Here is a 23,808-nt window from a genome sequence, read left to right as displayed (position 1 = left end):
ATGGATTCGGAAAACCAAACAGCCATCAAAGAAATAGTCCTTTTGGGATTCAAAGTGTTCCATGTCTTTAAGATACCATATTTCCTGTTATTCTTTAACTTGTATACATTTACATTGACTGGAAACGCGGTGATTATTTTTTTGGTGTCGTGTAGTCAACACCTAAGCCATCCAATGTTTTTTTTTCTGAGTCACCTCTCGCTGTCTGATACGTTATTGACCACGAATATTGTCCCTAACATGTTATGCATCATACTTAAGGGAGAAGTAACCATGTCCGTCTCTGGCTGTATTATCCAATATCAATTCTTTGCTATATCGTTAGTCTCGGAATGTCTTCTTCTGACAGTGATGGCCTATGACCGGTACTTGGCTATTTGTAACCCACTGCGTTATAACACTATAATGGGTGCCAAGCTACGTTACCAGCTTGTTAGCTTTTGCTGGGGAGCAAGCGTTATAATTTCATTAGTGAGCGCAATTCCTATAAGTAAATTAAAGTTCTGTGGACCTCATGTCATTGATCATTTTTTCTGTGATTTGGTTCCTCTCCTACAACTTTCGTGCTCAGACATCTCTCTTGTGCAACTGGAAAATATTTTGCTTGCTACACCCCTTACTCTTCTACCTATTCTAATTATTTCTTTAACATATACCTACATTTTCATCACCATCCTTAAGATTCCATCCATCGTCGGGAGACAAAAAGCTTTCTCCACCTGCAGCTCCCACTTGGCCGTCGTCGGAATGTTTTATGGGTCGTTGGTCACGCTCTACGTCATTCCTTCAGACGGACATTCTTTAAATGCAAACAAGGTCCTCTCTCTGATCTACACGGTGGCAACTCCGTTGTTTAATCCTGTCATATACAGTTTGAGGAACAAAGAGATTAGAGTAGCCTTCAACAAGTATTTGCATCTGATGAGGAACACTGACTTTAAATGACATATACATAGATGGCAGACTCAGACAGAGAGGTTGAGATATAGAAGATATTGAGAGTAATCTATACATTCTATCATGCCTTTGATTTAGATTAACATTGTGGTTTTTGTCTGTATATTGAAGGTCTATTATATTCTATTTAAGGGATTACAATAGGTTTGTGTTGGGGTGTGGAGGAGAGGCATGCAGATGCCTGTTTCCTGTCATGTGTCCGTGACATGTCCCTGTCATGTGTCCATTTTTGTGTTCTAACCTTTATTTCTACTTTTATGTGTATCTTACATACATCTGTCTTGAAGAAGTAGACCTTTAATAAAATGTAAAAAACGCTCTTCTATTTGTTTAGATTACTTTGGGGTAGACTTTATTACGTGAGCTGAAAACAAAAAAACACGAGCAAAAATATTTAAAAAATCCAGGCACTCGACAATTAGAGGGTGTCTCTCTGTATGACATTTTTAACTAGGAGGGATCATGTGCCTATAGAGACCCTAGAGCAGGCATGTCCAAAGTCCGGCCTGAGGGCCAATTGCGGCCCGCGTTCCGGACTGATAAGGCCCCCCAGATAAGTTGCCCAAATATAGATCTGTTTTTTGATATTAAAGGCAGAGTGATTTAACACCTGTTTAGATTTGTCATCCAAGCCACAAAATGAAAAGTATGCCGTTTTCAATAAACTTTGCATAAAATAGTTTATTTGCATTTAATTTTAATGGTTCAAAGAATGTCAGGGAAAATGGTCGGCCCTCGCACATGTTCACTTCAACAAATCTGGCACTCTTCAAAAAAAGTTTGGACATGCCTGCCCTAGAGGGTCCTAATCCGGTACTGCCTGAATGTATGAGCTGCCACGCTATTGTCCCAGGGTCATGCTATATAGCGTTACGTGACCTTCCTGTCTTCGCGAGCAGGCCCAAGTCAGACAGACCTTGTATGAAGAACCTGGCTGGCCCCATGGGCAGCTCCCATTTTAGCTCAGCTGTCTGGTTTGTGGCTACCTCAGGTATTCCGACAACCAAAGTGTAACATGTCATCTGGCCAGACGGAAACTCTTTTTAGAAATTAGACGTGACCAGTGGAGACGGCTTTACTAACATGTATCTTTTTTTCATTGATGGTTATTTCTGTAACTACATGAATTGTATTGAGAAGAATGTGTTTTATTTGTACGATTTAATATATAAATAAAATGTCTGCCATATACTTACTAATTAATACAATTTTTTTAGTATTGTGGAACCCTGCGATAGACTCTCACCAAGCAAACATTCTGAGCTCTTGGAAGAGAGGGCCATTGAGGATGAAAGAGGTGTCTGTGCAAAAGATGGAATTTCCCGCCAAAACAGGGACCCTTGGGAGGTGTACAATAGTTTGGGTTTGTTTATCTCGAATACAGGCATAATGAATTTTAATACTCATGGAGAAGTGCTAGTTCTTCTTTTTTTTAGGCTATTTCTTTTTATTTTATTACGTTTATTTTGACAGTTCCATAAGTTTCAGAACAACTTGTCAAAGAAACTTTATAAAATCTGAATTTCCTAAATCACCCGTGTCTCTTCAGCACTAATTGGATGGCAATACCCAAGGGCCTTTCCCAGTTATTCCCATCATGTTCGCATTTCCAGTTATAGAGCCCCATGAAACTCATAAATGGATGCCCAGTGAGATAATGGAAACGTTAATTGACCGAGCTCAAATAATTATTTAGAGATCGTGATCTCCGGCTTTGTGCGCAGATCTAAGATCACCGAAACCTCTCACTTGCCTGTGATCTTTATATCTGCAATAAAAAGATCTTGTTTTGATGGAGTAGTTGATGCAGTGAACTGCTACATCTACGGTGAGTATCCTTCGCACGTCAATTTTTCCGAACATTTTAGAATTCAAGTCACTAAATAAATGTTGCTTATGGATTATTTATGGATGAGAATACCATAAGAACAGTCATTTTAGCTTCCTATTTGCAGTATCTGCATGATTATTCCTCCCTATTAAGTTATAACCCCCCACCCCCTACTGATAAATTGATGATTGCTGTACAGACAGCAATTGTAAAGGTATGGCGAGAAGAATGGAGAAGACTTTAGGACAGGACGTTGATTATTGATGAAAGTTTTAACACACATCTCAACGTTCCATTTAAATAGTTCCAAAATAATTACTTTGATAGAAAACCTTAAAACAAAGTGAGAGGTTTGGCTCATCCAGCAGGTATGAACAGAGAAAATCAGACCGCAGTCAAGGAAATCGTTCTTTTGGGATTCCAAGCACTTCACAACTTTAAGATCTTCTACTTCTTACTGTTTCTTATGTTATACACCCTGACATTAACTGGAAATGTCACCATTGTTACCCTGGTGACTGTTAGTCCCAACTTAAAGCACCCCATGTTCTTCTTCCTTGGACATCTTTCCATGACTGACATTATACTAACCACAAATATTGTACCCAATATGCTCTGTGCCATACTAAAGGAAGGAATAACCGTATCTCTTTCTGCTTGTATTGTCCAACTTCAGTTCTTTGGCATCTCTTTGGGTGCAGAATGTCTTCTTCTCACGGTGATGTCCTATGACCGGTATCTGGCGATTTGTAATCCATTGCAGTATAATTCCATCATGGTCGCCAAACTCCGTCTTCAGCTAGCGGTTTCTTGTTGGTTATTAGGTTTCATTATTTCGTTCATAACGGTAATTTTGGTAAGTAAATTGGATTTCTGTGGACCAAACTTTATCGACCACTTTTTCTGTGACCTTCTGCCTCTACTACAGCTTTCATGCTCAGACACCTTTAGCGTAAGGTTGGAAAATATCTTGCTTGGCACACCAATAACACTGTTTCCAGCCATCATCATAGTTATAACCTATGTCTGCATTTTTAACGCCATCTTCAAAATTCCATCGACCTCGGGGAGACAAAAGACCTTCTCCACTTGTAGCTCCCACCTGACCGTTGTTGCGATCTTTTACGGGACCCTGGTCACACTCTATATCATTCCTTCCAGTGGATATTCTTTGAATGCAAACAAGGTCCTCTCCTTGCTTTACACTGTGGTGACTCCATTGTTTAATCCTATCATATATAGTCTGAGGAACAAAGAGATAAGAGTGGCATTCAAAAGATACGTATTTTAATGCGAGACGAGTTATGCAGACATAATTAGCACATTTGTATCACAAACTACTTCAAATTACGGGGGTTATGTTGAAAGCCCAAAGTCTGGTCCATACCGGTGAATGTGGACCACATCAGCAAGAGCGTTCCATTAGTCGTCATGGTGACTGCTTCACTTATAGCACCAGAATTATTTTGTCCGTATAGTTTATGATTTGTGTTTTGGCGCATTTACTCCAAAATACAAAAGGAGATTGCATTAAACGTCTGTATCATGTATGTGGTGGTCTTGTGTGAACATTTTCTAGGGATGTTATGGAGGAAGCATAGTCAAAAAAATATATATACTTTTATATTTAATCTGACTTGATTTACCATGTTTAACCTCTTAGTGACAAAGCCAGTACATGTACGGACTCAAAATGCATTGTTTTCAATGGGTTTTGGGACCGCCCATTGTCCTTAAGGGGTTAATAGTGCAGATAACACGTCAGGTTTGGCTTTAAGGAACTGGCTAAATGATGATTTTCTTCTTTTCAAAAACGATCTACTTTTATAAATATAATTGTTGGTTAGGAGCTACTTCACCTCGTGCCTTACTGTGGCTTCTGCAACAATATCCGGCTTTTTCTCTACTGACTTGATCTCTCATCCCATGAAAAGACGTAAAAGCTTCTGCCAAAGGGGAGAGAAAAAAAGTCAGTAGACCAGGAGGACCATGACTATGGGACGCTCTATTACAACCTTAGACGCCCCATCCTTGTTCAGCAACCCCTTCCTCCTTTGGTCAGAACTTCTTCAGCTCCCAGAGAGTTCCATGGAAGAACACTTCCCAGATATGATTCCAGAAGATAGACTTCCCTAAATCCTTGCTTTTTAGCTTACCAATACAACTTTCAGAACGTGAACCCCTTACTCTATAACATGATCGAGGCCCTCCATTACCCATATTCACTTTTTCTGCCTCTGACAAGCAAAATTTTCAGAGCAAAGACTTAGAATAGCCATATATCACGTGTATGCCAGGTATAATCCCCGCCAAGAAAGTTTATCAACTTCCAGAACAAACACACTTTCTGGCCGAATAAAGTCCATTCATTGAAACGTTATTGAATGAATCGACTATGTCCTTTTGGATATAGCGTGGTCACTTGATATTGGGATGTGTATGTATGTTAATGCATTCTGAGTGCTGAAGGTGGACATCGCGTGTCCTTATTCTCCTTTTCTTGGGTTGAGGTGGCTGGTTTTCCTGAAGAAGCTCACCGCTGAGGGCACTGAGGTTTGTGGGGTCAAGTGGGCTAAACTCAGCTGCGGGTACAAAATGGTTTTATGAATAAGAGAATTACAAGAATTGATATAATGGGAATTGCGAATTAGAAGTTTCTAACCACAAGATGGAGTAGAACCCAACTTTTCTTGGATCATGAATAGTAAGCTGCCTGTATCAGCAACATATTCTTCCTTTAATTGCAATTAATTGTGTTTTTCTTTATACGTGCTGCTCCCAATGCCAGTTCTACTATCATCTAGGTCTACCAAGCAAATATTAGGTTTATTATGAACTATTCTTTTCCGACCATGAGAGGGTGCCACAACTCAACTTATCCCGAAGGCCAAGTGTCTTTACGCTTTCAAACAACATGTCATTCAGTGTGAGGGCTTTATTTTTTGCAAGGTTGGGGCAAACGGGGTCTCCTCGTTTTCCACTTACAAACAAGGCCATCCATATCATGTTCAACCAAAGGAATGAAGCGTACGGGTCCGAAGACTTAACGTCCCAAAAGTTTTAAGCAATCCCCCCAAAAAATATGTTTGGCCAAAACTGTATGGTCTTCAGTTTAGAAAAATATTAGAACATTTTAATAATATAATAATATTTTGCCAAAATCAAAAGGTGCACTGCCACTTTCTCTGGTTTGGAGCAGGAAGGTCAACTTCTGCTGTGATGCAGAGTAGTCTAAATCTTTGAGTTTTAAACCTTTTTTTGCTCAAAATCATAAAGATTGCAGGTTTGGAATTCTGATGAGACCCTCTGCAAATTCAAAATAAGGCCTTTCTATTCCGCTTTTGGCACATGGCATTGGGGTCTGAAGCCATGAGATCTTGCAGGTTTTAAGCATTGAAAACAATTTTATTTTTGGCCAAAACCGTCTGGTCCACGGCCTAATTTTTTATTGGGGGCCAAGGGGTCTTTACCATTCAATTTCAAAAGCAGCCATACGTCATTACGTAATTAACAGGATGCATTCTGGGAATCTAAAGCCTTAACTTTACGATAAAAGTCCGCAGTCGTGCCGGATAGCAAATCCCAGACTGGCCGTCTGGAACACTGGGCAAATGCCCGTTGGCAAAGCGGGCAACAGTGCCATTCGCTTAGCCTATATGATGCTAAGCAGTAGATGGGGGGGCTGCAATATGCCTGGCTGCACCCTAGATGAGCGTGAAAATGTCGCTCATATCCAGAGGCACCTATGTCATCAGGCGGCGGCTGGTCTTAAAGTGCCGGGGCCACCGCGACATCACCCATCCTTAAAGGGCTGCAATCAGGGGTATTAGGGGAGAAGCCATCAGCAGGTTAAAGTATTCCTCGTCATCCTTAGTGCAATAACAGTAATTGGCGTGATTTCCGCTGCAGTGACCGCGCGCAGTGCCAGCAGGAGCAGCTGCACTCATTGGAGACCGCTCGCGGTTAACTACGCACGTGCCAAAGAGCTCCCCAACTCCCTCACCCAACATGGGATAAGTGGGTTAAAAGCAGGAAGCTGCCAAAATCCATGCGAATAATCGCGTATGCACAGGAGGAGGCCGGTAATTACTTTTATTTTTAATTTTTCTTTCCCAGGCGCAAGCAGAGATTGCGACCTGCATCTGCCAAAGCCCTGCGTTTGCCTTGGAAGGCTGGGCAGGGACACGGCCGGCCCCGGCAGACGGATTGTAGTTTCAGTGTAGAGGGTTTAGTGATAAGCAGCAGGGGTCCGGAATGCACTGCGGTCACCTTAAAGGGACAGCGTCCCTGGCAGCCATTTAAACAAAGCATGAATATTGAAGTACCCCTTAAGTACCTCAAAATGCATTTTTAAACCTCAAAAACTAGAGATTAAAGTACGTAATTTTTTTTTTTGCAGCCAATCAGCATGCACACTTCTATTACCCCAGTAAGTACGCCACTCGTCAGCACAGAAAAAAAACAGTGGGAGGGCGAAGGGGGAGATGCATATGACGGGAATCCTGCAGAACCCCCAATGCATTTGCAATTGGGACGCCAGGAACATTTAAAGGGACCTCTCGCCTATTATATGCACTAAACTGCATTTGATGGCTGGAGTGTCCCTTTAAATGCACTGCCAAATAACTGAGGGGGTGCATGTAATGGCAAAGGGGTGACATCACTTTAAATTTAAAGGGACCCCACAGCTATCATATGCAGTAAGGGGTATGGGATGGCTGGAGTGTCCCTTTAAATGCACTGCAGAAGAATAGCTGACACTGAGAAATACCAGGGGCAGAGGTGGGAGGGAGGGGGTAATCTCATCTATCACAAGTGCCAAAAGATCCCCTAGTAGGAAATTAGAGAGGGCTGGAGGGGGGAAGGTTGGTTTGAGAGATAAAGCAGCTACAGGGGGGCAGATTCTGGGCATGTAAGCAAATGTCAGGGCACATGCAGCAGGGTCTGTGATCAGGTGGCAAAGCTCCAGACAGCAAGCAGCCATTTGGACCTGACACACATCAGTGCAGCCCTGCAGACACCCCCATGCAAAGTGCCCAAATATTGCCCCAGCAGCCACGAACTGGTTAAGCGCCCTCCCCCTTCCCCTGACTGCTCTGTCCGGCCACCCGAGGGAGTGACCTCTGGTGCTTTGACAGCTCTCTAATACCTAGCAGCACACCCCTCTCCACGCCACGCCTCCTTGGGTTCCGATTGGTTGCCAGGCCGGTAGCTCGCGTTCTGACTGGCGGCTCTTTCCACCCCTTTCACCCCCCCCTCCCTCATGGAACGTTCGGAACTCCGAGACAGACAATATACTGTTACACTGGAGCAAGATGGCGACTGTCATTCACAACCCCCTGAAACCGTGAGTACCAATGGGCGCTATAGCCAAACTTACCTGGAGACTAACGCTGGCCCCCCTGGCTACCGCGTACAGGGCTCGCTCCCGGCGGGGCAGCCGTTATGTCTGAGGAGACTTTGCGTTTCTTTTGTTATGTTGCATGGCTAGCTGTGGGGTTGTGGGGTGACAGGGTGTGAAGTGTTAAGCTCTCCGAGTGCAGGAAGTTGCCGGAGTGGGTAAAAGCCCGGCTATACCACCCTTCCTTTTACCCTCTTAAAGGGAGAGCTGGCACCTTCTGCCACCCTGGAGGGCAGGACAGCTGGGTAGCCACCCCCTGCCCCTTCTCTCTCCCTGTAACTAACATAGGCACTGCTACACAAACATTTACACACACGCACACACACTAACACACACGCACTCTAATGCACCCTTACATCCACACACACCCCTGCACACTACCCCGGAGCCTGTCTTTTTTAGCCCCCCTGCACACTTATGTGTCACACAGGGGGGTCGCACAGCATCCTATTACAGGACCTCACTCCCCCTAAATATATGACTATGCAAATGTCTGCCGGGTCCAAGGTCATTTATTCAGGTAAAGAATGGCCAGAATTTAGCTGTTTTCTGCAGTAATATGCTATAGTACGGGGCGGAAAAATAACCCTTTTCTAAGGGCTTAGAGAAAAATGCAATGGAGGTAGAGAGTCCAAAACTTAGCTTACATATCGGTAGTGAGGATATCCTCCAGCCTCACTAAAAAAAAACATCGATTTGGATGGGACCCCCCGTTACTCCCCTATATGCACCGGTGCCAGTCCGATCAATGGACTTTTGTTCTTCGTCCGCCGTTCACCAAAATCGGCAAAACACAAGTCTATAGTTTCAGAGCCTATAATGGAATTTGCCACATTGTTTATCATCAGGGCAATAGAGCCCTAGCAAATGGTTATTTTCTACCCTGTACTTTAGCAATCTGCCCCCTTAACCACTCTACTGTAATCTTAAGCGTAGAATTACCCCTTCCACCCTTCCACCAAAAAAAAATCTTTTTTATTAAAGAGCATGGTGACTCCCTGATGTATACCAAGGATTAAGCTTGCAGACTGATGCTACGATCCCACGCAGATCTATTGGGTAGCTTCTTTTTTAACAAGCCTCCGTGGGGTGGCAATAAAACACTTTCTGTAATACAATTTGAAGTGTCCGGGGTAATCAAACCCACTAGTCGGTGGCATTGTTATCCCCTTGAGGTATGAAGTTGTATTGTGTTGGCTGCGGTACACTCTTGGACTGAAGGGGTTATTGTCCTTTCAAGTCTCTTCTTGCCCCAACCGGCGAGCAGCCGCAGCCCTTGACGTTTTATAAATTACGCTCCTATGAGGGTGAACGACTTCACGGTTATTAGGAAGGATCGTTAGTAGGATCGTTAGTTGGTTAGAAGTTCTCCGTTGTCGTTGAAGAGGCTGAGCGTTTTGCTGGTGTTCTATTGACCCGATTTGTTTCGTCCTCGTTGATAGCTCATATATTGACCTAGAGTAAAACCCGATTTCTTTGCCCTTTTATTGCGTGAAATTGTAATACAATTCGACGATGACATCAGAGTGAAAGTTGACACCAACAGGAGGCATCAACTCTCCACCTCGGCTTACAGTACCTTGACTTATAACCTACGTTGGGTTTCGTGGACGTAGAGTTCCATCATCCTGCTTCCACTGTGATTTTTTTCCTATTATCATTGACATTGTGAGCCTGCCAGATAGCTATTGTCGTGGAGAGGAGGGTGTTTGGCTGGTGATGATCTAGTTTTAAAGGGAGCGGGGAACTATGGGTCGTGATTGGCATTTGCTTTGGCAGAATGGTCTGTGCTGTTGGAGAGCAGATAAGATTGGAATTGCCAGACTGTGTTTAGTAAACCGTTTCCCATCTCCTGTTCTCTTTGGAGAACCAGGCTCTTCGATTCAGAAGAAGCAGAGGTTGTCTAGGCTGCCCGGCGCATGGAGAAACTCATAAGCTAAAGTTGTCCTTGTCTTCAACGTTTTGATCTCCCCATTGGCCCAGTATCTAATTATTCTTATGAAGTGTTTGTAAAATGCAGGTATGTTACGTGTCACGTGAAACAATGTGTGAGCTGCTGGTCCCGTTCCAAGTAAGAAAACATTTGAGGAGATGCGAGGTTTATTTATGGCACGAAGCGTGTTTGGCTTGATAGTGGGAACAAATATTGTGTGCTGCTGTCACTGCTGATTTTGAACTTGCAACGCATGGTAACATCATAATTGAATCCCTTTTATTTTTGGGTGAATCGCAGAATTGATTTTTCTGTAAGCTGTAGAGTTATGATGTAAGCCATATGTTTGTGAAAGCTCTGGCAGATGAACCAAAATTCACTTTGATTTTAATGGGATTTTCAGGTTTTGCTTTCCGGTGGCACGCATTTTGTTACTTTGTCTATGTTTTTCAATTCTATGTACTTATAACAGGCGCAAACGTTTACACCATTGTTTATACCATTCTCCAAAAAAAATAAAATAAAGAGTTAAGCTAAGCACTGTCTGTTGCTGAAATGAGTGGCTTTAGCCAATAAAGTGTTTGATGTGTCCCATGTGTATTTTTACAAAACATTTGCTTATATATTATTCATACTCATGACCTATTGACTCTGTATCTCTCTTATACCAAAGCCTCTGTTGCATGGACACCGTGCACTGGCTTCATTTCGCATTGAGAGTTGACCTCGTTGTAGAAACTCAATGGAAACCCAATGGCTAGAACCAACAAGAAGCCTATTCTCTCTATTAATGCCCAGGGATGACTTTTGGTGGTGTGTGTTTGGGGGGGGGAGGTATGTTTCTACTTGGTTCCCAGCTAGAAGATGGGTCTCATTCACATTCTCATCTTATCGGTTCTGCTCTGATCAATGCAGATCGGTGTCTGAGGTGGCCTGTGTCGTATGGACATGGAAGGATTAAGAGAAATATTGGTCTCTAATTTGTATCTGTGGTTGGCTTTCTTCACCAACTTTGCATGGGCTTTCTTTCATATGGAGACTTGAGCTCATTTTGGAAACCCTTTAAGAAACGTTCCATTCCCTTTGGATACTTGTTAAAGTTACACCGACCAAGAACAAGCATGAAGCCAACTTGCAGGTCAATGCAGGTCTATGTCTGAGGTGGCTTATGTTGCCTGGATGTGGAAGGATGAAGAGAAATGTTCCTCTCACGTTCCTTCCTCGCCAAATGCTTCACTCTTTGGCAGCTGTGGTGGCATTTTTTAATTGTCAGCATACACTAAGGCAAACACTGTAAATAAACATAACCAATAATTTTCTTTATTGAATTTCTTTAAATTTCCGCAAATGCTCCAGGATACTTCTTCTTCATTCCTCAAAGATCGTAATGCAATGTTTTGGTTCTTCTGCTGTGCTCGGGCTAGAAAGGGATCTGCTGACTTTTAGTGCATCTTCCACGCATCATCCACACGGGAGCTTTTGGTGGTGTAAAGGAAACATGCCCTACTGGGCCGAGCAGCAGTGTTTGCCTTGGCCGTAGCTTCGCGCCTACAGCAGCCCATCCCATTAACCAAAGTGAGATATGAGATATCAGAGGTGGCTTAAGAGCCTACTCCTATATTCTTAGAATGCTCTCTACCAGGGCTTCTTTCATTAAACCAGTAGCAGGCCCATAAAAATCCAGCTCCTTATGTATGTTTCAATACCGGTGTGTTTTACGCTTTATTATATTATTATTAGGGTGTAGGAGCCCCATTTGTCCATGGAGATAATTTTGTTTTCCCTATAGGAAACTGATCTGTAGCTTCTTAGAAGGACATACCCATTCGGTACATAAAGCTGGACAATATTCCAGTGTATAAACTTTTATTGTTATTGTTTTTGTTATTGTTACACTTATTGATATTGTTTTTTGGTAAATGTTTCCATTATATTCATGGAGGTTATAGCATTTAAGTAGGTAAAAGAGCCAGAAATTTGTTCTGTCTGTTCTATATCCTTCCTTCTGTTCTGGAACACGGCGAGGGAGTCATTTTATTTATTGCTGGGGTTCCCACCCCGCAGTACAAAGCAAAAGCCAGAGCACAGCCTCGTATACCTGTAATTAAAGTGAATTAGAAGATATTTCAATAAAAGTTTTATTAGCGGACAAATGGGAAGCATAGGCCATAATTCAGACTGGGATGTGGGTTTTTGTAGCTCTTGAGTGATGTCATTAGTGCTGGCTAAGCATGATGGGAGTTGTAGTTTAACGAAAGCCGAAGGAGGGTTCAGCGTGTTTCAGGCGTACCGGATAGTCGAGTAAATGTTGCATTCCCATGTCTGCCACACTTTCTTCCCCTGATGCCCTCCTTCTTCCAGAGTTGCCCTAAATATCATGGTGGTTGGACCACAGAGTGACTTCTGAAAAAGAGACCTTATGTGACTTTTACAGAAATCCATTTCTTTTAACCCTTTAAGTGCACAACCTTCCATGGTTGATCTATTAACTGATAATGAGTGTAAGGCAAAAAGCACCCCTTTTAGGCTTGTTGGTGCTTCTATGGGAGTAGCCATAGAGACCTTAACGTGGTAACTCCTGTTGGATTTGCAAACTTTCACCCGGCTCTAATCGCTACTAAACGAGCTTTTGCGATAAACTAATCTGAGGTTTGCTTCCTGTGTGGGCGAGCGGCTTGTCTGGGCATCTGAAGACACCTAACAACGCGTTCTGGAACCACACATTTCAGAATAGACTTCAATAAGCAAACCTCTTCTGCCGTGGCTTGTCTACGGCTTCTAAGTCCAACTTGTAATCCAATTAGTATTTTGGCAGAAGTTGTATCTCTAGATATGATACCTCCCAAGTGTCCCTGTTTTGGAATGACGATCCATCTTTTCTTCTCATCTGCTTCTTCCCCTGATGTCCACCTTTTTGTAGGACCTTAGATGTTCTTCACTTTTAGTGTTGAGAGGTGTAATAATATAACTATGAATATGAAGTACTCTTTGGGGTCTCTCTTCCCTTATTGTCCCATTGACTATCCGCCATTGGGGGTGGAGGACGCCAGTCACTAAAACCCAGGAACAGGCTATGACTACGGTTTAAATGTCCATCGCCTGGAGGTGCCGACCACCTCTTCTATGTATCTATCTGTACGCCAGGTGCACGTTAGTGTGGGTTTCCTGTAAATGGTTGATGCGTTATGAGGTTGCAGTTGGGTGGTTAGGTAACATCCTATCCACATGACTAATAACAGTAACATTCTTCCTGCTGCTTGTAGCTTGTAACCACCAACTACATTCTGAAGCTTTGTGTATGTATGTAGGTATATATATAATATATGTGTGTGTATAGCGTTCTTGAATTCCTTTACTGTGTCCACCTTTTTTATTTCTACTGGAAGTCTATTCCAGGTATCTACTACCTCTTTATATAAATTAAAGGGCATGTGGTCTTCTACCAGTTGGACTGCAATGCATTATGTCCCTGAAAGCCAAACTGAAGAAGAATACATGTGAGAGTACTCAGTGAGTACTTGATGTAGAAGCTGCATCCTTGCTGCTGCAGCTGTCCTCCTCCTCTTCCACGGGCTGACAATTGAACGAGCGAATCGGTGGCAAGAAAGTGTCCTCGTGGAAATTAATGGGAGTGATTTTCCGACCCCTGTTCAGTGTATAACACATGCAGGGAGATGTGCTCGGAACTCATCTGCTCTGTAGACTTCTCCATTTAGTAAGCGGGCCCTCCTTGTTTGTTGCAATACAATGATAAAGCCTGAACGAATAGGGCAGGCTGACATGAGGTTGTGGGGACGAGTTAGGGTTAATGCATTGTGTGACTGGTTAGGTTAGACAGGTCATGTAAAGGTCAGGTTAGCTGTTATATAAAAAAAAAAAAATAGGTTATATAACTTTAAATTCTTCTGCGCTTGCGCTAGCGCTTTGCCGCTCTTTTGTGAGTGGCTCGTGCTACCCTGGGGTGCCCGCGCGGGTGCCTCGCGCTGCGCTAAAAGGCGGGAATTGCACCTATAAATAGGTGCGTTATGAGGAGCTTTGTCACTTACCTGGCGATCCGCTGAGCGATTACTGCACTGACCGTAGAGTCTGGTGAGCGGTAGCGAAGCGGTGAGCCGAAGAATCAACATGGAAGAGTTGATGAAAATGCGCCCTCCCACCCACCCTTATTTTTTATTTTATTTGTCGTGGCTTTTATCGGGGTAAAGTTGCCCTGTAATATGGGTGAACTGTGAATTGATATGCTGGCTGGCTTACAGGGCGGTTGGCATGGGTTAAGTGTTTATATGGTGCTCTGGGCTTGTGCCAAGGGCTTGTGTTTATTTAGGTTACATTGGTGACAGAGTTGAAAAAGTTACAGTTTATGGTTGTTGTTATACCGTATTGGCTCGAATATAGGCCGCACTTTTTTCCCCCACTTTAAGTTTTTAAAGTGGGGGTGCGGCCTATATTCGGGGTCTAGCGCCCGACGCCCGGGACATGCAGTCCCGGGCGCCGGGCAGGCAGCGGGGTTAAGATACAGATCCCCCGCAGCGGTGCAGGGGACCTGCATCCTTCTCCCCGATACGCTCAGACAGCCTCCCCTGCCAGCACTTTCCACGGGGGGGGGGGGGGGGGTGCCGGCACGGGAGGTTATCTAAGCGTTTTACCTCTGCCCACCCCCGACTTACCGGAGCAGACTCCCGGGTGTCTTGCGGGGCCGGCGGGAGACATTTACGCAATACGCAAATGCAACTTCCGGTAACGGTACCGGAAGTTGCATACGCGTATTGCGTAGATGTCCCTCGCCGGCCCTGAAGACACCCGGGAGTCTGCTCCGGTAAGTCGAGGAGGGGGGGCAGAGGAGGACAGCGGCAGCGTATCGCGGGGAGGGAGGACAGCGGCAGCGGATCTCGGGGAGGGAGGGCAGCGGATCTCGGGGAGGGAGGGCAGCGGATCTCGGGGAGGGAGGGCAGCGGATCGCGGGGAGGGAGGACAGCGGCAGCGTATCGCGGGGAGGGAGGACAGCGGCAGCGTATCGCGGGGAGGGAGGACAGCGGCAGCGTATCGCGGGGAGGGAGGACAGCGGCAGCGTATCTCGGGGAGGGAGGACAGTGGCAGCGTATCTCGGGGAGGGAGGACAGTGGCAGCATATCTCGGGGGGAGGACAGTGGCAGCATGTTTTTTTTGGTGCTTTTTTAAAGAAAAAAAACTTTTTCTTTAAAAAAGCACCAAACTTTTAGGGTGCGGCCTATATACGGGGGCGGCCTATATCCGAGCCAATACGGTATTTGTGAAACTAAATAAAAGCCACGGCCTGATTCATCCAAGTCAATGTGTATGTCTTTATTTAATAATAGTTTTATTTATGGTTTGTGTCCCTTACAACCTCATGGAGAGGCAGTGAGAAGCATTGATATATATATATATATATATAGATATTTTAATTATTCAATTTTATTGTATATATAAATAGGGAATATTTATTATTTTATATACATGTGTATATATATATATTTTATTATCAAAATAGCCTTAATGAGGTTAGCTTGACCCTCTTCTCAGCAAACAAAAGACGATGAAACAAAGGCCATCTAGAGAGCTCATTACTTATACATTTGTACCTTTACTTGGCTCCTGAAAAGCGATCCTGCAGTTTGAGAACGAGAATTCTCCGACAGCGAATGAAATGCCCACCCCAGCAATGCATCACACGATTCCTCAATTAAGGATCGTTAAATATCCTCTCGGAATGTATCTGTACAGCTGGGGCCCCGATTCTTCTTTGTTGTGTAGGTGAAATTCGCCTTTTGATACGCACTCGATCGTACCAGTCGCCGTTAATGAGTATTTGTATAAAAACACGAAAATATTTAGAATTCCTACGCGAAAATAGTGTGATTTTGTACAAACCCTGCTTTTTTTCGGTTATCTTTTATTTATTATGTTGTTGTTTATTATGTCTTAGTTTTGAGATTGTAAACATATAAAACTTTGTTTCTAGTAACTTTTTTACTTTTTAAAATGGATTTTTTTTTTATTAAGCTCCAGTGTTAAGAAGTATAAAGTCATGTTATGTTGCCTTTCCACACCTGAGTCACGTCTGCGTAATTAACGTCTGACTTTTATCACCTGGCAGTTTATGGCTGCGTACAGGGCTTGTAATCTAAAAAAAAATCAAAGGGTTGCTGCTTATTCTGTGGCTGTTGCAGGTCCACACTTTCCCTTAAACTCTCCTGGCTTATTGTAATGGGAGTTATACTGCTCTCAGTGCTCGTTTATCACAGGTTGGCTGTGTGTTTTTAAGTTAAAAGTGGCATCAGGCTACCCGTTTGATTGGGGCTGGTAGGCAGACAATCAGGGCCATCTTAAGGTGGTGCGAAAAGGGTATCTGTCTTGACCTAGCTTTAGGGGCAGCTGTCTCTTGGGCCCCTTAGGACTCCATTAGCATAACTGGGAATTTTCAGCGTTTTTGCCCCAATGAAGGGGCAGATTCTCTGGGTCACACCGTCTGGAGCTGACCCCTTCCTATTCTACACTGCTGTGATCATAAATCACCCAATTGGTGCTTTTGCAGTATGTTATGGGTGATATCCCTGCTTGAATGCAGGTGGCTCAATTAAGTGTATCTTTATAATGACGAGTCATGGTTTCCATGAAGACCATTTGGCAAGTCACTGCATATAATCTTCACGATGGGCTACTAAAGAGTAATATTACATAGAGTCTCAGCGTCTACTCCTTTAGAGAGTTCCCAGGTATGCCTCTTAGTTATAAAGCGGCCCTGAAGGCAATTATTCCCAGTCTTCTGGTTATAGAAGATTCATTGGACAGGGTTGGAAGAACTGTCTATGGTGCAGTCATTGAGACCTATAGAATTCTGCATCTGATCTTCAGTGTATAAGAATCACAGCATTTAATGTATCACTCCAAGCCATTTTTTTTCCAGCTACGCTACAGTCCCATGGGAACCAGTGATGCCAAATTTCCATTCCCAGTGGACATTTCCCTTTAGGGATGGCATTGACTTTATCTGAAGGAATGCCTTCAAGGGTATCCCAGCTGCGCCAGGAGCACAGTGTTATGTTCCGGCCATCTCAAGGTTAGGGTTTTAGAATATTGCTATTTTTTTTATATAACTATTTTGATCTAAACCAAGCTTTGCTGTGAGTATTCAACAACCCTTTGTAGGTTTGGAACTCCCAATCCATCTCTGTCACTCATTTAACCAGTTACAATAGGGGTAATGAAAAATTCAACCAATGAAAAGCTTCCTTTTTATAGATGTGCTATACATTTGGCATTAAAATGGTTAAATAAGTATGCACCATACTAATAAAGCCAGCTCATCTATAATGCACAGTTATCGAACCGTGGAACGCCGCCATACTTTCTATCTTGTGGCAAACTCCCACCTATTCTATAATGAGCTGTCTTCAGCAAAGCATGAGGCTTTTTAAACTGAAAAGTATATGAATTTGGTAACTTTTTTTAATATCGGGGGGGGGAAAACCCACCTCCCATGAATGGGCAACACTACTAAAAGCGCTGATGTAATCTAAACATGATATTATTCTCATAAGAACCATCGTCCCGTTTGAGTCTTTGCTGTAATATGAGCAATATGATTGTCTTGCTGGCTGCCACTGCGATTTAGGGAGAAAGGCATTGGACGTGTGGAACCCAAGCATTGTGTAATGTACAACAGGAGATGTTCCTTAAACGGTGTTTCTCAAGGTGCCCAGTCGTTAGTTGGATATTATTGGCCAATTTAACGACCTAACGCTGACTTTGTATCCGTTGTTTGTTCTGTTGGATTTCAAAGCTTGACTCTTGGCTGGTGCTCCTTCACCTTGGTACCTATCGAACTATCTCACCAAACTTGGATATCGAACTGTCTTGCAAACTTAGATCCGCCTGGCCGTGTTCAGGTTGCCAATTCTGCTAATGGCTTGTTGCATGAGTGTGTTTTTGTTTCTTACCTCTGGTCTCCTGCTTGCATGTCTATGTATAAGTGTGCGTAAGTGTCTGTGTGTGAGCATGGATGTCTGAGCGTGCATGGGAATGGGTGTGTATGTATAAGTGTGCGTAAGCATGGGTGCTTGTGTGTGGGCATGGATGTCTGAGCGTGCATGGGTGTGTATGTATAAGTGTGCGTAAGCATGGGTGCTTGTGTGTGAGCATGGATGTCTGAGTGTGCCAACACTGTCTACTACCACCACCTAATATTATGATATTTTTCTCCAGAATTTTGCTTCAAATAAGTTACAAATCTCAGTTCCTTATGATACTATTTGATTGCTTTACTTACTGTGATTTGCTGTAATCTGCTTTTCAAGTTAACATGTGAATGACTGACTCCTGTATCTCATCACGGTTCCCACGGAACGGAAATTTACATTTTGTTTTCTTATCTTCTCCGGACTCGCCTGGTGTAGTCACAACAAGGTTGAAATCCTGTGGCTAGTTCTGGTATGGTGAAGGAAACACTTTTCATTGGTGTTTTACCGTTTTTAAGTCCTTTTAAGTAGTAGAATGATGACGGTAATAAAGATAACATAGCATTAAACCCTTGAACACACACACACGGTGTATAAAGTGTGCAGATTCTATGCATAAAGTTATTACAATTGAAAATTCTATTCTATAAAACAATTTTTATTTCTTAACATTGGAGCGAAAGTCCCCAATTTTTTTTCCTTTCTTTCTTTCTTAATTTACTGTTGGGTATCGGACAGAAATTTTATAGTACACTAGTTTACGAGGCGAAAAGCATGAATTATATAAACTGTGTTGAGCTCAAAGCCCAAGCTATGCTTTGTTCTGTCGCTTTGCCAGTTCAAGGTAGAGATAAATGGTTTATACAGAGGGCCACCGCCGCCTGTGAAAGCTGCACGTTATCCACGTAGCTATTTTTTTTTTGCTCTACGCTGCCCGTACGTTCATATAAATCATTAGAGACATTATCTAAACACCCCTGCTGGATACGTAAAAATACATTTTATTAAAGTACATTTTTTATTTTATTTCTCATTAAATTTTTCACTTTTTAAAATTCTTTTGATTCATACCGATTGGTAGTAATGCTTACATTAATACTTTGCTGAGAGGGTGGTAGATAAATGGGACACTCTCCCAGTAGAAGTGGTAGAGGCTAATACAGTGAGGGAATTTAAACATGCATAGGCATATGGCTCCAAAGACTGATTAAGGTCTGAGTCTTTACTCAGGAGAAAGGGTAATAGATGAATGGAATGGGTCTGATCTGCCGATACTCTATTTTATGTTTGTAGATCTCCAGAGGCTTTGTCTGTAAGCCATCCAAGGTTCAGAACATTAAGGCAATTGGGGCACCTCTCGGTCCTTAATTTACCCTTCAGAGTCTAGACAAGGCAGCCCAGGGGCAGATATGAAGCCAGGAGTCCAATTTCATCCGCTTTCAGTGTTCATATGGCTGGCACCCCTCTGTGTCCTCATTTCTTACTGACCTCATTTGATCTGGGGTGGTGACACCCAACGTCATTATTTTCCTTTACCCTCAATACACGACAATCCAGATGGGAGAGGAACGCATAGGCTATACACGCCTTCTGTTTGAACAGATCTGCATGCCCTTTACCCAGAAGCTTCCACAATGAGAAGCCACTGATCATTATCACACCAGTGATTATTTGTTATGCTGTAAGAATTACATGACTCTGTTGACTTCTAGTGCATATGTCCCAAGTGTCCTCTAAGAAGGCACAGTCCCTTTTTTCTAGGAGTTCAGAAGGCTTGGAGAATACATGTTGTGTCACATAGGAGAAGCTGCAACTCCAAAGCTGCAACATACCAACCCACCGTCCGCTGTCCGATTCTCCTGCCAGTTTCCGACTAAGGACTCCCATTTTTTTATTTAATTATATCCAGAATTCTTCGAATACTACTCTTAATATTACAACCAAACTAAACGTTCAGTAGAAAGCAGCAATATCAAGCAACAGCTATGACTTATTAAAGATGTAAGACGATGAGTTGTTTTGAATACCCATTGAAGCACCAAACGTATACATAAACAGCAGCTTTGTCTCGCTCGCTGACAAATCTAGCCACGCTTCGGGGTAGAAGGTGTTAATATTAAAGGGATACGTGTCCAATACATTCTCTGTTGGCACAGGAGGGAGTGCGACTTCTGAGTGATGGGTAGAGGCAGTTGTCTAACCTCCCAGCTAACCTCAAGAGAAGGAAATTAATTGCTCTGTCAGAGCGGCTGGAAGCCCTGGAGAGCTGCAGCAGCCACCACCACCTTGTTTGCTGATGCAGAGCAGGTTAGAGGAGCGAGGTGAGCCAAGCAATAGCAAAAAGGGAGAACGGCGATGTGACGGAAGCCTCCATCACTGGGGCCACTGGAGAAGCCTGACTGCCAGCCTCCTCCCTATTGACTATGGGCCCAGGACGATCCGTCACAGGCGACAACAAGTAGTTTTGTGGAATAATGTGTGAGATTCCACAAAGAATAAAGGCTCTTGTGAAAAGTGTAGCTTTTCACAAGGGCATATATACTTTTGATGGTTTTAACTCCCTTTTTTGTAGTGGAAACCAAAGGCAAAGAGTTTTTGCATGGGTGTCGTAATTTAATTACTGAGCATATTAGCAGGGGCATCATTTTTATTCCACCATGGAACAAAGCTCCAGCTGTGTTCTGTGCTTTCTGTCTCCTGACGTGCTTCTTCTCATAGCACAATCAAGAGAGAACATAGCTTTATGCACCAGTTTGGCCGAACTGCCACCAATGCAAACGTATGTAGAAATGTGGTCTGCTGTGGGGTCTCTTTACTAAAGCATGGATGCAGCTGAGTTGAGTTTGTAAGGAAAACCTGCACGCCTGAGAGTGACTTATCTTAATGGGAAAGTCCTGTTGGGGAAAAATTTGTGTTGTCCTTGTGTGGAACCATAGTCCGGAACTCTCAGGGTTTTTGCAAAATATCAAGGTCACACAGGCTGGAGCTGAGTCCTTCCTTTGCGACACTGCTGTGATCATATATAACAAATTTGGTTTGGCTCGGGAGCTAGCCAAAAAAGTTAGCCAGCTTTTTTTTTTCTTCCCTACTCATGGCTTTATTTTCTTGGTGCCTGGGGTTTGTCAAACCTTGCCATACACATACATTTACGCTCTGACATACAGTAACAGACACACACTAACACCTTACAGTAACACAAAGGCGCTAACATGCTACACTTATGTACACACATGCTGACATGCAAACTCATGCTAATGCCATACTGTAACATAAACAACACCATACACGCTAGCACCACACTCTTATACACATGCGCACACAGACAGACACAGTGGCTAGCACTGTATATATAATTACACACCCTAACCCTATGGACAGATACACACTGAATCTGGCACTACAATACAGAAGACATACTGACCCTGGCACTATACATTTACAAACATACACATTGACTCTGACACGCACACACATATACTACTACTCCTCCCTGTCCTGCTCACATCGTGAATCCAGCACCCTATGCTTTCCATGCACGTTACGTGACCCCCCCCAGTGCATGCTATGCCACGTGACCTTGCGGTTAAACCAAAGTGGACCGGAATCTGCAGGAGAGGTAAGGAGATATGGGCAGGAGGGAGGGGGTATGTATGTTTGTATGTATGTGAGCACGCATGTGTATGTATAAGTGTGCGTGAGCACGCACAGATGGGTAAGTGTGTGTTAATATGAGTTATGTGAGAGGAGGAAGTGTATTAGAATGAGTGTACATGTATGTTAGCGAGTATGAGTAAGTGTGTGTGTTAGCATGTGTAAGTATGTTTACATGAGTGCTATTCTGTATGTTGAGGGGCAAGGGTAGTGATGGCACAGGCAAGCTGTTTGGGGGCACTGACAAGCTGGAGCAAAGATGGCACAGACAGGCTATCTGGGGGCACTGATAAGCTGCTTGGGGCAAAGATGGCACTCATAAACTGGGGGCAAAGGAGGCACTCACAAGCTATGTTGGGGGGGGGCAGTGCAATTTTCACACCAGAGCATATGATTTCATCCCTGCGCTCTGCATCAATATCCGGCGCATAGTGATGAGGGAGCACGGAAGCCATGGTCTGAAGCGACGGACCTTGCGCTTCCAAAATTGGATGGAGGATGGAAGATAAGAAAGGTAAGAGATAGGGAGAAAGGGGTGTGAGGGCAGTGTATATATGTGTGTTTATGGGCAGGTATGTGTAAAGGCAGTGTATGTGTATATGTGTGTTTATGGGCAGGTGTGTGTATAAGGGCAGTGTATGTGCAGGTGTGTGTAAGGGCAGTGTGTGTGTATAAGCGTGTTAATGGGCAGGTGTGTGTAAGGGCAGTGTATGTGTGTGTTATTGGGCAGGTGTGTGTAAGGGCAGTGTATGTGTATATGCGTGTTAATGTGCAGGTGTGTGTAAAGGCAGTGTATGTGTGTATGTGTGTTAATGGGCAGGTGTGTATAAGGGCAGTGTGTGTATATGCGTGTTAATGGGGAGGTGTGTATAAGGGCAGTGTATGTGTATATACGTGTTCATGGGCAGGTGTGTATAAGGGCAGTGTATGTGTATATGCGTGTTCATGGGCAGGTGTGTGTGTAAGGGCAGTGTATGTGTATAGCGTGTGTAAGGGCAGTGTATGTGTATATGCGTGTTAATGGGCAGGTGTGTGTAAGGGTAGTGTGTATGTATATGCATGTTAATGAGCAGGTGTGTGTAAGGGCAGTGTATGTGTATATGTGTTTATGGGCAGGTATGTGTACAGTCAGTGTATGTGTATATGCGTGTTAATGGGCAGGTATGTGTAAGGGCAGTGTGTATGTATATGCGTGTTAATGGGCAGGTGTGTGTGTAAGGGCAGTGTATGTGTATATGCATGTTTATAGGCAGGTGTGTGTAAAGGCAGTATGTGCAGGCAGGTGTGTGTAAAGGCAGCGTGGAAGGAAAGTGTATGTGTTTGTGCGTGTTTATGGGGATGTGTGTGCAAAACCAGTGTCTGTGTATATGCGTGTTAATGGGCAGGTGTGTGTGTAAGGGCAGTGAATGTGTAAATGTGTGTTAATGGGAAGGTGTGTGTAATGGCAGTGTATGTGTATATGCGTGTTAATGGGCAGGTGTGTGTAAAGGCAGTGTTTGCAGGCAGGTGTGTGTAAGGCCAGTGTATGTTTATAAGCATGTTTATGGACAGGTGTGTGTAAAGGCAGCGTGGAAGGACAGTGTATGTGTATGTGCGTGTTTATGGGGATGTGTGTGCAAAGCCAGTGTATGTGTATATGCGTGTTTATGGGGATGTCTGTGCAAAGCCAGTGTATGTGTATATGGGTGTTTATGGGAAGGTGTGTGCAAAGCCAGTGTATGTCTATATGCGTGTTAATGGGCAGGTGTGTGTAAAGGCAGCATGGAAGGGCAGTGTATGTGTATATGCGTGTTTATGGGAAGGTGTGTGCAAAGCCAGTGTGTGTGTATATGTGTGTTTTATGGGCAGGTGTGTGTAAAGGCAGCGTGGAAGGACAGTGTATGTGCTTGTTTACGGGGATGTGTGTGCAAAGCCACTGTATGTGTATATGCATGTTAATGGGCAGGTCTGTGTAATGGCAGTGTATGTGTGTTTTATGGGAAGGCGTGTGCAAAGCCAGCGTATGTGGATATGCATGTTTATGGGAAGGTGTGTGTAAAGCCAGTGTATGTGTAAATGC

At 43.6% G+C, this 23,808-nt stretch overlaps 3 protein-coding genes across 5 annotated transcripts in view; all 3 read left to right on the top strand.

The window, feature by feature from the left end:
• Nucleotides 1–945, top strand: LOC128504320 (olfactory receptor 490-like). Its single transcript, XM_053474353.1, has one exon. The coding sequence runs from the start codon at nt 1–3 to the stop codon at nt 943–945; it is 945 nt and encodes a 314-aa protein (XP_053330328.1).
• A 2,213-nt stretch (nt 946–3,158) lies between these two features.
• LOC128504319 (olfactory receptor 5V1-like) lies at nt 3,159–4,079 on the top strand. The gene has a single exon (XM_053474352.1). The coding sequence runs from the start codon at nt 3,159–3,161 to the stop codon at nt 4,077–4,079; it is 921 nt and encodes a 306-aa protein (XP_053330327.1).
• A 3,995-nt stretch (nt 4,080–8,074) lies between these two features.
• Nucleotides 8,075–23,808, top strand: part of DPF3 (double PHD fingers 3) — a 48,333-nt gene continuing 32,599 nt past the window's right edge. For all 3 annotated transcript variants that reach the window (XM_053474667.1, XM_053474666.1, XM_053474665.1), the window contains exon 1: nt 8,075–8,135. In XM_053474667.1, coding sequence (XP_053330642.1) covers nt 8,104–8,135 — 32 coding nt within the window. In that variant the 5' untranslated portion in view covers nt 8,075–8,103. The remainder of the gene's footprint in view (nt 8,136–23,808) is intronic.

This window comes from Spea bombifrons, chromosome 9, assembly GCF_027358695.1.
Source record: "Spea bombifrons isolate aSpeBom1 chromosome 9, aSpeBom1.2.pri, whole genome shotgun sequence".
Taxonomy (NCBI): domain Eukaryota; kingdom Metazoa; phylum Chordata; class Amphibia; order Anura; family Pelobatidae; genus Spea; species Spea bombifrons.
This window is presented reverse-complemented; position numbering and strand designations above follow the sequence as displayed.

Coding starts and splice junctions, on each gene's coding strand:
- LOC128504320 (XM_053474353.1), top strand. CDS start 1: ATGGATTCGGAAAACCAAACAGCCATCAAAGAAATAGTCCTTTTGGGA.
- LOC128504319 (XM_053474352.1), top strand. CDS start 3,159: ATGAACAGAGAAAATCAGACCGCAGTCAAGGAAATCGTTCTTTTGGGA.